Below are 13,182 nucleotides of genomic sequence, written 5' to 3'. Positions count from 1 at the left end.
ATATATATAATATATATATATATATATATATATATAAATGGCACACACTCAACAATGCTTTGGTAAGGTTACTATAGCATCACCATTTTTTCCTGGGTCCTTGCTTTAGTTTCAGTTGGTGTTGGTACACTCTACATGAAGAGTAATTGAAAGTAATGAACACCAACAGTTAAGTAAGTAAACTATAAATGCCTTTCCGTCTGATCTGCTGTACAAACAATAGCTGTGCTTACATTCCTGCAATGTTGCTTCTAGCAATGCACCCTCTCTTTATGCCACACAGGGCAGAGGGTGATATTACAGTCTTATGACACTAGGGGGTGAAATGACCAACGGTTGAAGTCCTATCACAAAAAGAGGACGGGAGTCTAAAGCTACACACTGTTAATTGTGTAAAGCACTGGATCTTTATCCTGGCTCTCCAGAGAGGATAAAGGACTGCTGATATTCATTCCAGACATTTAACAAAAGCAGGAACTGGTTTAAATAGGGGATATGAGGGGATACAATTGATTAGTTGCAGAGATTGTAAACTAGATGTCCTTGGGCTTCTAAGGGCCAATAATAATAATCATCATCATCATCATCATCATAATCAATCATTGTTTGTTTTGAAAACAACATCCGGGATTGAACTTTTTGTCAAATGAAAAAAATAAAAAGTGTAATTCTCATTCAGAACCTCCTCTGCTGGGACACTTTGTGACTAGACTGCACATCTGAAGACAACTAGTGGACAGTGTTTGGTTTCCCATCGTTCACTCCCCCCACCAGTATAGTGAATGCACTTAAACCAAAGTCTTTTCCTTTAAAGAATGTTATGTTAATCTTTACACACATTGCACTTAGTTGTGCTGGCGTCTGTCCAGTTTAGACTCATGTTAGCAATTGTTAACAGCAGCAGGAGCAGGACTTTGTTGAGAATACCACAGTTGAAAGTATGTTTGAATTAATGCCCAGCAGGGGTTGGCAGGATGATGCTGCCCCTATTAAATAAGTTGTGATTAAGTAGATGTACTGTAGATAAAAAGGTGCCCCAGACTTGTAGTGCTTGTGTAACACATGGGTTTCTTGGCAGGGTTAGCAATTAAAGTACTATATGCTGCTCATCTGTAAATTAAAACTTAAATTACCCTGGGCACAATCTCATACAGTGCCCAGGAGGAACATTTAATATCCAGATCTCTGATTGCCTCATTTTAGTAGGCAAGGTCACCAACCTCAGCATCAATCTTTCTGATTGGCTTAATGACGATGGTTTTGACCTCATTATCCTTGCCCCTCTGACCATCTCTCTCCTCACTGATTTATCTCCCTTTTCTCCCTTCCTTTTTCCCAGTGTAAGACCCGGATATCAGGCTGATGCTGGCTACTTTTATAAAAGTAGGATATTGCCCTGTTATGTCATCCTCGTATGCTAACTTTATCTCCTCTCACGCTGAATGCTTAACAATGTACTTTGCAATCATTCATTTGATATCAGATGTTTCATATTTGAGCTGCAATAAAATTGTACTTAAAGGTGCTCTAAGCAATGTTGAGTGAAGTTACATCTCATTGACGTTCAAAGTATTTTCAAACAAAACGAGACTAGCTTGCCCCTCCCTCCTCCTCATCCCGTTCCCTCTCTCTCCCTTTTGTGCTTTGGCGCACTCATTTTTACAGTGGATAGTGAGGAGATGTTTGCTCTATGTGACAACAAATGTTGTAGCCTAAAACACATGTGACAACGTTTAGAGCACCTTTAAGTTCATCGTTTGGGCTTTTAGTGGATAACTTTAGCAGCCATTGGAGATACAACTGTTGTTTTCAGGGTAATTCCACACTGACACGAAGGAATACTGGGGGCACCACTTGGACTTTTTTTGCCTTTGGAGATCCATTTTGAATTGTGAAATGTCAATGTCAAACATAGTAAACGTGCTGTTAAGGCTAACAGTATCACTATGTTTGTAACAGAAGTGGCCTCCAATGCCCTATCAGTTTCATCTAATCCTCCCCTTTTTTATTCCTCTGAGAGTCGATGTTTGAATATCACTCTCAAGGTTGTGGCTGAGAAGCAGTTTGGGAGTTATTGTCTTACTTTTGGCTCTTTCCTCTTTCTCTTTCTCTCTCTCTCTCTCTCTCTTTGACTCTCTGTCTCTGGACTCTACAGTGAAGAATAGCAGTGCACTACTTCTGATATCCCTTCAATTGCAGAGAGCTCTCCAACAGCTATATTGTGAGGTAAACTTGATACAGGGACAAAGACACACTCTTTCGTATTGGATGTATTTCAGGTGAGTGCTGTCTGTTCTTTGAACTATGCTTTTTTTCATGCTACTGTTCCTCTTAATCAGCCATTTTGATTCAGCTAGCCTCACTTTTGTTTCTGCTGTCTGGTAATACGCTACCCTTATGCAATATTTAAAGCACTAGAAATCCCACTTTTATTTTCTAAACGTGTATTACCAATTTTGTGATACTTTTCCTCGTTTAAGGGTTTAGGGGTGTTGTATTTTGTTATTTTCACCGATCTGACAAATGTAATCCCAGTGCTCAATCTCAATTTAGCTCTGTTTTGTGCTTAACCCTAAACACCAGAAGGAAATATTGGGCTCTTGTGCTGCTTAAATGTCCCACTGTACTCACTAATAGCTAACTGCCATTTGGCACTGGGCAGGTAATATTTTGGCATTTGTTTGTGAAAACAGTTCCCCACTGTGGCTGATAACAAGGCTGATGAACGTGGCAAGACTTATTTAAAACATTAAAGTTGTGGGCCATAAAACCAAAACAATAAGCTGAAAGATGCTTTAACAATCCACAAAGCAAACAGGAACCACAGAGTCAGACAATAATCCTGTTGGTTCAGGTCTAAGCTACTCCTTTTACCTTGCACATAGTCATTTTGTCCATTGCTATTATACAAATATTAAGTAGTGCAGCTTTAATGTTCCTTGACAGCAGTCCCCTACTTTTTTTGACGCAGAAGACTTTGTCCCCTCAGTTGAGCCTCTTAGGCACTTTCTGTAAAGCTGCCTACAAATTCTACCTCCGTCAGTAAAATTTGTAGAGACAATCAAAACAATCGGTACCGTAAAGACGAGGACATGCAAAACAGTTGATTATGAATATGATTTGGGTTTGAACAAGTGATCAGACCAAGTTGGACCGGGTCTGTTCCAGCCTGGGTCAGTTGCCTGATCAAATCATATAGTGTTTGATATGAATAAATTACTACTACTGTTTTTGTGTGTTTTCTGGTGTATTTACTCAGTCAAAGACTAAATAAGCTGTGCCCATTAATGTTAACCATCATTTTGTGTTGTTTGTCCAGTCTTTGTGTTTGACCTAGTCTTTGGGGCAGCTGTAGCACAGTCCGTAGGGACTCCCTGGAGAGGTGCCAGTTCACCTCGTTGAGTAAGGGACCAAACCCGTAACTGCTCAAAGTGCCAGTCCACACCCCCTCACTCTGACATCTCTCCTTTGGTGCTTGTATAAGAGCCTGTTTGTGCATTTGTGTTTTCTGTTTTCAGACAACAGAGTATAATGTACAGAGTTCTTCTTCTTCAGGTGTGTCCCAAGCTTTTGATAGATAGTGCTTGTTGGGGGAAACTAGTTTACAGCCAGCAAGGAAACATGCTTGAGAGGCTTCTGACCATGGCAATCTTCAGCTATATACTATTCTGTCAAATCTAGATTCTACAGATGGAGTAGAAACAATTAAGAAAAGTTGAGATGTGACTCTCTGTCTCCAAGGTTCACGAGGTTCTGAGAGAGAGTCGGTGTAAAGAATCAAGTAAAAAATGATAGATGACTGATTATCTCAATTAAACAGGTCCACATATAGTACAGTTAGCTTGTTCCTGTGATGCTGAAGGTGAATTCTGACACTCTGAAAACCGGTTTTGCTTTGTTGTCATAATATATTGCCATAGGGGATAGATGACTCACAGTTAACACAACGCTGCAGCATTATTGCAGACATAGAGTAACATCTGGTACAACGCAGATAAAACTTTAGCATTAGCATAGTCATCAAATGGTCAATGTGCTTTTTATTTCTCACTGAAGCAACACACTACCACCCACTGGAAAGTATGTGTTGCTTGTGACATTGTTGTTAGAGAAAACCGCATCATGCCAGTTTTTGGTGATTTCAAAACTTTAGTTGATGGGTTTAATGGTCCTCTTTGGTTTGGGAAAAAATGACCCATGAATCTAGGATGAACTCAACAACACACACACATACATACTTAATACCTTCCCATGTATCACACTGTACACCACACTAACAACAAGACTGCTACATTTTTAAGTTGCAAGGAAATTCTGCAACCAACCTCAAAAGTTTCCAGTGACAAAGACTGAACTCATGCCCCTACCAAACTCTTTTCATCCTCAAAATTTGTCTCCCCTCTCTCCCTCTGATGGCATACTTCAAACAGCTTTTTCACAGTGTGTTAGGTTGTATAGCAAAGAGTGACTGCGTCCCTTCCCATGTTGAAAAGGCGCCTGGGTTTTAGAGAGCTTGTCAGTAGAAATCTGTCAAAAGTACTCAGCAGAGTTACTGGGGCCCGAGGAGTACAATACCCCCGGACCAAGAGGGCTTACCTTGTGCACCCAGACACTTCACATAGACTAGATTAACTTTGCGGATCAGAAACTAAATGCAAACTGCAATCCAAATGGTTTGACCTGAACCATGCACACAATACACTTCTATTTGCTCTGATTTACAGTTCAGGAAAGAGCCTGAGGGTAGGGTTTATGAGCTCCTTGTGTCTCCATGCTGTTTCTTTCCCTCCTCATTTACTTAATCACGTTGCCTCTCATTTCTTTAGATAAGCAAACGGGCCTCCAGTCTACTCCTTTCTTATTGGCCTGTCTTCAAAAGGAGGGGAGGTGCTTAAATCTGACTCAACCAGATTTCTTCAAAACTTTCCCTGCTTGTTGGTGGCATGACTGTTAGAGAGTATTCAAATCTGTAACTCACAGCTAACGAGTGTAAGGAGATCTGAAGACGACATGCTGCTATCAAAGAATGTTTGAGCTTGTTTTGGATTACATTCCTGGTCACCTCTGAATGGGAATACTCAAAAGAGCTGGTGATGGAATACTAACATTCAGGTAAAATCTTTATTTTCTACTGAATGTTTTGCTACAGCCTCAGACTGTAAACGTGTGTAAAAGTATGCCTTGCTTCGAGATTGAAGAGCTGGTGGAACAATCTACAACTTTTGAAATATTTAAGTTATTTATAGTTATAGACAATTGTTTGACCTGGGAAAAAAAACATTTGGGGACTATACTGTTCCACCTGCAAGGCGATAAGAGAAAGTCAACATAACATTTCCTTCAGAAACACAGACAAAGGAGCAGATGGTTAGAAGAAAGAAAATATTGGCTTGTTTTAGAGAACAAAACGTTCAATCACAGAGAGGGAGAAAGGTTAGACTCCTTCTCAAGCCCTGCTCCACTTCTTCCAGGTTTCTAGGCTAAACACATGAGAATGTGCTCCCAAATCCTTTAAGCAATTTTTTTAATCGGCTCTTCTGGGTCGAGCAGGTACTGGGGTGGGGGGGGAGGGAGAGAGAATTTATTCCAAGAAAATATAGGATACTTCTACATTCTTTGAGTCTGTGGAGTTTGTAAAACTAAACCTCTTTCTCCCCCCCCCCCCCCACACACACACACACACACACACAGGCACACGAGCACGCACACACGCACGCACGCACACACAAAGATAAAACAGGGTCTTTCCTGTTTGAAATCTGTCCAGAAATGGGATAGACTGTGTTTCGAAATGCTCCATTTCCCAGCAGCCAAACTTGGTCCCCCCACACAATCATGTGCTTCCAGCAGATTATGTTAACGGCCTAAAACCCAAATCCTTGTGTTGCTAAGTCAGTTTCAAATTGTTGGTATCCTAATTTGAATGTTAAGGATTTTTTTGGTTGAATTGCATTTCACTTGTCAAAGGCATTCAGGATATCAGATTCTGTTTCTTGTGGTTTTAATTTAAAAGCATCCACTTGTTTACTTCTGCTTTGGCAGATATCAGCATGCTGGAGTTACACTTTAGCAGTTGCTGTGAAGATATCCTTTTCAGTAAAAACAGTCAGATTTGAGATATTGTGCCTGTGCTTGTATTAGGTCATTTTTGTTAATGTGTTTATCAAGGTAACTTTTCCTAGACTTGTCAATATTTAGAATGTGCCACATTTCCGTCTCTTGTTTTTGCTGAGTGTGTTGTTGAACACAAACAACCCACTCCTCTCTCATGGGAAAAGGAGCTCGAGACAACTTGACTGATGACGCAGACAAACTTTCTGCTCATGTTGTTTTTTTTATACAGTTAAAAATACATCTTGGTGTTCAGCAGAGTGCAGATATGGCTCATCAGTAATAGTGAGGACGGATGAATTTATGATGATGTGAACACACAGGCTTTGACTTTCACTGGAAACAGCAGGGTACACAGTTAGCTGCAGGTGCATGTGCTTGAACTCATGGGTGGAAGACATATTTGTATATTTTACTTATGTAACAATGCCACTCTGGTAAGAAAAAGTAAAAAAAAGTAATTATTATCAGCAAAACTTAAAGTTTTAAGTTTTATTTAAAGTGTTGCAAGTAAAAGTACTTGTTGGGCTTAACGGTCCCTTTCAGAGTGCTGTATCAAATTATTTTAATATTATTTCTAAGGTATTATGCACAAGCAGTATTTAATGTTACAGCTAGCTTATTTTAAATACTCTATATACTGTTGGGTAGTTTATATGGTAACTATCATATAAATTGATCTTTTGTTTTGTTTGTAGAATCTTAATCTGGTAATTGACTAACACCAGCTGTCAAATAATTTAAATGTAACGAAGTAAAATGTACAGCATTTCCTTCTTAAATGTAGTGGACTAAAAGTATAAAATGACTAAAACAATGTCATTTAAATGGAAAAACTAAAGTACACGTACCTCACATTGCACGTACAGTATACATCACATTAAATATGGTTAAGGTATTTATAGTCAATAATTACGTAAACTATCCTTTAAACGTTATGCAGACAGAAAAAAGGCATCTAGGAGTTTCCCACACTATGTTGCCATTGTTTACAAGTTTAATAATGCCATCCACAATTTTCCCTCCATCTCTGCTCAGTTTACTGTTCAACGTCCTAGCCTCTGGTAGCCGACACAGGGCACTGCTCGTCAAAATCCAGCCGACGCAAGAACAGCTTCTTCTTTCCCCAAGCTGTCACTCTGTTGAAAGCTCATAAATAAGCCCCACCCTCACACTGAACAAAGTCAATCAACACGGTTCTGCTCATTTAACTTGTGTATATTTCAATCTTATAATTACAAAAACTATTATTAATACAGTGGTGTGAAAAAGTGTTTGCCCCCTTCCTCATTTCCTGTTCCTTTGCATGTTTGTCACACTTAAGTGTTTCGGAACATCAAACCAATTTAAACAATAGTCAAGGACAACACAAGTAAACACAAAATGCAATTTGTAAATGAAGGAGTTTATTATTAAAGGTGAAACAAAATCCAAACCATCATGGCCCTGTGTGAAAAAGTGATTGCCCCCTAAACCTAATAACTGGTTAGGCCACCCTTAGCAGCAACAACTGCGACCAAGCGTTTGCGATAACGTGCAATGAGGCTTTTACAGCGTCCTGGAGGAATTTTGGCCCACTCATCTTTGCAGAATTGTCCTAATTCAGTTACATTAGAGGGTTTTCGAGCATGAACGGCCTTTTTAAGGTCATACCACAACATCTCAATAGGATTCAGGTCAGGACTTTGGCTAGGCCACTCCAAAGTCTTCATTTTGTTTTTCTTCAGCCAGTCGGTGGTGGACTTGCTGGTGTGATTAGGATCATTGTCCTGCTGCAGAACCCAAGTTCGTTTCAGCTTGAGTACACAAACAGATGGTCGGACATTCTCCTTCAGGATCTCTTGGTAGACAGCAGAATTCATAGTTCATGTTACGGCAAGTCTTCCAGGTTACGGCAAGTCTTCCAGGTCCTGAAGCAGCAAAACAGCCCCAGACCATCACACTACCACCACAATATTTTACTGTTGGTATAATGTTCTTTTTATAAAATGCAGTGTTCCTTCTACGCCAGATAAACTTGGACACACACCTTCCAAAGAGTTCCACTTTTGTCTCATCGGTCCACAGAATGTTACCCCAAAAGTCTTGGGGATCATCAAGATGTGTTGTGGAGAAATTGAGACGAGCTTTGATGTTCTTTTTGCTCAGCCGTGGTTTTCTCCTTGTAACTCTGCCATGCAGGCCATTTTTGCCCAGTCTTTTCCTGATGGTGGAGGCATGAACACTGACCTTAACTGAGGCAAGTGAGGCCTGCAGTTCTTTGGACGTTGTTGTGGGGTCTTTTGTGACCTCTTGGATGAGTCGTCGCTGCGCTCTTGGGGTAATTTTGGGCGGCCGGCCACTCCTGGGAAGGTTCACCACTGTTCCATGTCTTCGCCATTTGTGGATAATGGCTCTCACTGTGGTTTGCTGGATTCCCAAAGCTTTGGAAATGTCTTTATGACCGTTTCCAGACTGATAGATCTCAATTACTTTCTTTCTCAATTGTTCCTGAATTTCTTTGGGTCTCGGCATGATGTGTAGCTTTTAAGGATCTTCTGGTGGACCTTACTGTGTCAAGCAGCTCCTATTTAAGTGATGCCTTGATTGTGAACAGGTGTGGCAATAATCAGGCCTGGGTGTGGCTAGAGAAATTGAACTCAGGTGTGGACAACCACAGTTATAGTATGTTTTAACAAGGGGGGCAATCACTTTTTCACACAGGGCCATGATGGTTTGGATTTTTTTTCACCTTTTAATAATAAACACCTTCATTTACAAATTGCATTTTGTGTTTACTTGTGTTGTCCTTGACTATTGTTTAAATTGGTTTGATGTTCTGAAACACTTAAGTGTGACAAACATGCAAAGGAACAGGAAATGAGGAAGGGGGCAAACACTTTTTCACACCACTGTATATTACCATTGCACTCAACTGCCTTGCGCTCCATTTATATTTAAATCTTAAATCTCAGACTATACAGGTATTGCTTATTGTACATTTCTTGTAAATTTGTAAATTCCATTGTATTGTTATACTGTAACAGTATTTTTTATATTTCTTACTGTCCTCTCTGTTTTTATTCTTTATATGTTAAGTGAGTGTTACTGTGAGTGTGTACTCTGAGAGCAAAGATTAACCAAATTCAAATTTCTTGTTTGTCAAACCTGGCCAATAAAGCTGATTCTGACTCTGTCAGCGGTACATTCCATAATAACATTGTGTCCTGAGGAGTGGCCTTTGGTGAGAGCACTTTCACAATGAGAGACCGCTTGGAGGAGCTGCAGCAGATGGCTCAAGACTTTTCTGAGGCAACAAGTGAAAGTGGCAACCCTTTGTCAGCTGTGGTTGGCAATGATGACTCTGTGGCAGTCGTAGCACCACAGGCCGTGGTGTTCGAGGAAGAACCAATCATTGAGAATTTCCTGTCTGAGGCTCAGAAAATCCGAGATGATATCACACTGCTGGAAGTAGAGGTATGTTTTTGTTTTTTGGAGGGAGTATGCATGTATATTTGATATTAATTCTTGCATTAGATTAACCTGTTTTTGCATTGCTACTGCTGTTAATTTCTTTTGATTTGTTGAACTATTTTGGAAAACTTTTTTTTCCTTTCTTTTTCTTGTTTTTGTACACCTTCCTTTTTAAATCATGTTCACCATCATAAACTTGACAGAATAGTAAATTAAGACTGAATGATGATTGGGGGCAAAATTGTAGTCAGAAGTGATACTGAACACAACATTCTGTCAATTCTCCACCACAAACAGGTTCTTAAGTTTGGCCAGCAGCAAAAGACCCTGGTGGCAACCATGCGTCGTTTTAGTGTGATGAAGAAAGAGAGCAGTGTAACCCGGGACATCAAGCTCAAGGCCGAGAGCCTCCATCGGCGCTTAGATGCCCTTTCAAAACAGGTGCAAAAGACTGAGGACCAGCAGGGACCTGCTGCTGTCACAACAAGAATACAACACTCCCAGCATGCAGCGCTGTACCGCAAATTCCAGCAGGTTGGGAAGATGATCCTACCACTCAGCTACAGAAACTTTTTATTGTATTAGATTTTTGGGCTTCGGCCACTGGTTAAGATTCTGCCAAATCTGAAACTGAATATTGAATCCTACTCCCATCCTCAGTCCATTAACACAGTAAACACATTAATGTCCTACCTTTGCCGTACCTGAAGTTGCTGCATTTTGTCAAAACAAACCTCGTCTAAAAGCCGAATATTCAGTCGAATCCACAGCCAAATCCTGGATTGGGTGATTCCCTGGTTTATATAAAACTTTGTTTTTACTTGGATCCTTGAATTCACAGGAGGTGATGTTTTTCACATGTACGCATTGTTAAACATTACAATACAGCCAATTTTAGCTTAAGTTATGTGAACATAAATTATGCAAATACAATTGACAAATTGTTGTGAGACATATTCATCAAGTCATTGTATATTTATAATTTTCTATAACGTGGTGGGAAACAGGTTGGTTAGGCAGAAAAAGAGTAAGAAAAGTAAAGTAAAAATATATTCATCATCATAAAACTGAATTTTGATGAGTGACATAGCAGTGCTGGAACCAGCAAGGTGGAATTACCTTTTTCAATTTTCTTTCTCCCTTCCCCTCTTATTTTAATCCCCGATTTTTGCTATTATTATGTCCAGGTAATGCTGCAGTATAATGAAGGTCTGCTGACCAAGCAGGATCGCTGTAAGCACTTCATTATCCGACAGCTGGAGGTATCGGGAAGGGATGTGACGGAGGAGGAGGTGAATGAGATGGTTGCCACAGGAAAATGGGAGGTCTTCAATGAAAACCTGTTGAATGATGCCAAAATCACACGGGCACAACTATCTGAGATTGAACAGCGACACAGGGTGAGGATAGTAAACAACTCACCATACCCAAGGGTCAGATCATGGAAGCTTTAATATATCCAAGAAGGCGCTAAACACAGACAGTCCGTACTAAAAAACAGCCATGTACTGTAGGTTGAATGTGTTGGCAGTTTATTGCGACCTATACTCACATTTAACAAAGACAAAGTCAGTTTAAAGAGCATTAAAGTCTGTATAGGAAGGGAAGGGTCAAACAAACACAGGAAATTCATCCAGGAGACTGTTTTTCGTGTCCTGTGTGAAACCATTTGTCAGTGTTAAACCATTTAACTCTGTTAAATAGAAACGTCATGTATGTTATTTTGGGATGAGGATGTGACAACTTTCAGTGCCACAAGTCAGCAAAGATGCCTCATTCAAGCTGAAAGAAAAACAATGAAATGTTATTTGGTTAATGCACACCTTTTTATCATAAAACTGTAGCGCGTCACTAAAACTATTCATTCTCTTTGTAAATTGAACTCATTACATTGGCAGTCATCATCTTGAGTTGTCTTATTAGTATGAATGCTATAAGTCCTAAGCATGAGAATCGTTGCCATTACTAACTGTCCAGCGCACATGACAGAAAAGAGCCATTATAGCATGCCTCACACATTACCATATCTAACTGACACAAATGGGTAAAAGAAAGAAAATAAATGGAATTGGAAATTGGAAGTGAATCAGTAATAGGGTCTAACTGAAGAAGACAAGCTATTAATACTAATGTCTTGGCTCAATTTATGTTGAATTAAATTAACTCTGTTGGAGGACAGATGATCTATAATTCGGCAACCATTCTGGAATACAAGATATCGATGTGAAACCAGCGCATCAAAGTATAAAATTACGATGCTTGTCTATTTTCAGAACTCAGGCCATGTTGCATAAAGAGCTGGATCAGTTCCCTCATTGCATGTTAAGTCTTCTGCCACTTCCAAGCTCTGACAAATGTTCCCCATATCTAGTTTTAATCCCAGTATCCTTCTTTGCCAACAGGAGCTGTTGAGTTTAGAGAACAATATGAATGAGCTGAGGGACCTGTTCATGGACATTTTCATGCTAGTGGAGGAACAAGGGGCCTACATTGAACACATCCAGACCAATGTAGAGGGGACGCAGGATTATGTGGCTGCATGTAATGAAAAGTTCAAGATGGCCGCCAGATACAAGAAGAAGAATCCACTTCGACAGCTATGCTGCTGCTGCTGCCCTCCCTGGAAATGCTGCTTATAAAACGTGCGTTGTTGCCTCAACAGTCATTTGGAATACATTTTTTTCCCAAAAGCCTCACTTACCTTTTTGGATTTAGCAACGTTGGATTCGAGTACCTTTAAAGTGAAGGTTATGGCACTGTTTTTGCTTTTGAGCAGAGCAACAGTGAAGACAAAGTCAGCGCATAGAAAACAATTAGGGCAAAAAGCCAGGATTGGTATTTGAGATACTTGTTTCTTTCAAGATGTGAGGTGACTGCTATTGAAAGAGACAGTTCAGTGAGCGCTACTCACCAACACTGCTGCTTATTGGACACCTTCACTGATATCTGACAGAGGTCACAAACAAGGGGCTGCCACTGCCTCTGCTACTGCTTGATCAACAAGGCTGAGTTTTTTTTCCCCAGAAGAGCCTCTCATTTTTATTCTGCCACAGGAGCTCTAGTTAATGACCATTTATTTTTTTATACAGTATGTGCACTTTACGAATCTTATCTATATATATGCTTTTCTTTTCAGTACAAACTGAAATGTAACATAGTTGGGAAAGGTTCACTTTCTGAGAGACATTAGTCCATTGTGTATTCATTTCATTCTTGGTCCACATGCCTTTGAAAAAAGAACTTGTTTTACAATTTGTCACCTATCTCATTTGCATTTCAAAGTATTACCATTTTCAGTGAAAGAAATATTATTCCTTTATTCCGTTTTACAGAGGCAAGGATTCAAGTAAAACTTTGAATAACGAGCCTTGATCAAAATATTTCCACCATGGTGACAAAACTGCAGATAATCCTTGAAGTCATCAGTTTCAAAAATAAGATTTGAAGTCCCACATTTCAGGAAATATTTCATTTATCTACATGTTTTGTGTTTTGAGTGGACTTTCAGTTTGTGAAAATGTTGGAACTGTTACATTGTTAAGAAATTATGGCATCGGTGCATCATTATTACAGTAATTATGTCACAGAAAAAGAGAGCAGTAACTCTTAACCGGGCTG

The 13,182-nt window shown here is 39.7% G+C and overlaps 1 protein-coding gene across 1 annotated transcript; it reads left to right on the top strand.

The window, feature by feature from the left end:
* The first annotated feature begins 4,912 nt into the window (after nt 1-4,912).
* On the top strand, nt 4,913-12,959 carry stx19 (syntaxin 19). Its single transcript, XM_032530304.1, has 5 exons — nt 4,913-5,112; nt 9,272-9,567; nt 9,862-10,098; nt 10,752-10,964; nt 11,967-12,959. Exons 2-5 carry the CDS (start codon nt 9,352-9,354, stop codon nt 12,201-12,203), a joined length of 903 nt encoding a protein of 300 aa, XP_032386195.1. The 5' UTR covers nt 4,913-5,112; nt 9,272-9,351; the 3' UTR covers nt 12,204-12,959.
* The last annotated feature ends 223 nt before the right edge of the window (nt 12,960-13,182 follow it).

The sequence above is a fragment of the Etheostoma spectabile genome, chromosome 11 (assembly GCF_008692095.1).
Source record: "Etheostoma spectabile isolate EspeVRDwgs_2016 chromosome 11, UIUC_Espe_1.0, whole genome shotgun sequence".
NCBI classification, from domain to species: Eukaryota; Metazoa; Chordata; class Actinopteri; order Perciformes; family Percidae; genus Etheostoma; species Etheostoma spectabile.
Note: the sequence above shows the minus strand (reverse complement) of the source record. Positions and strands in the feature narration are given on the sequence as shown.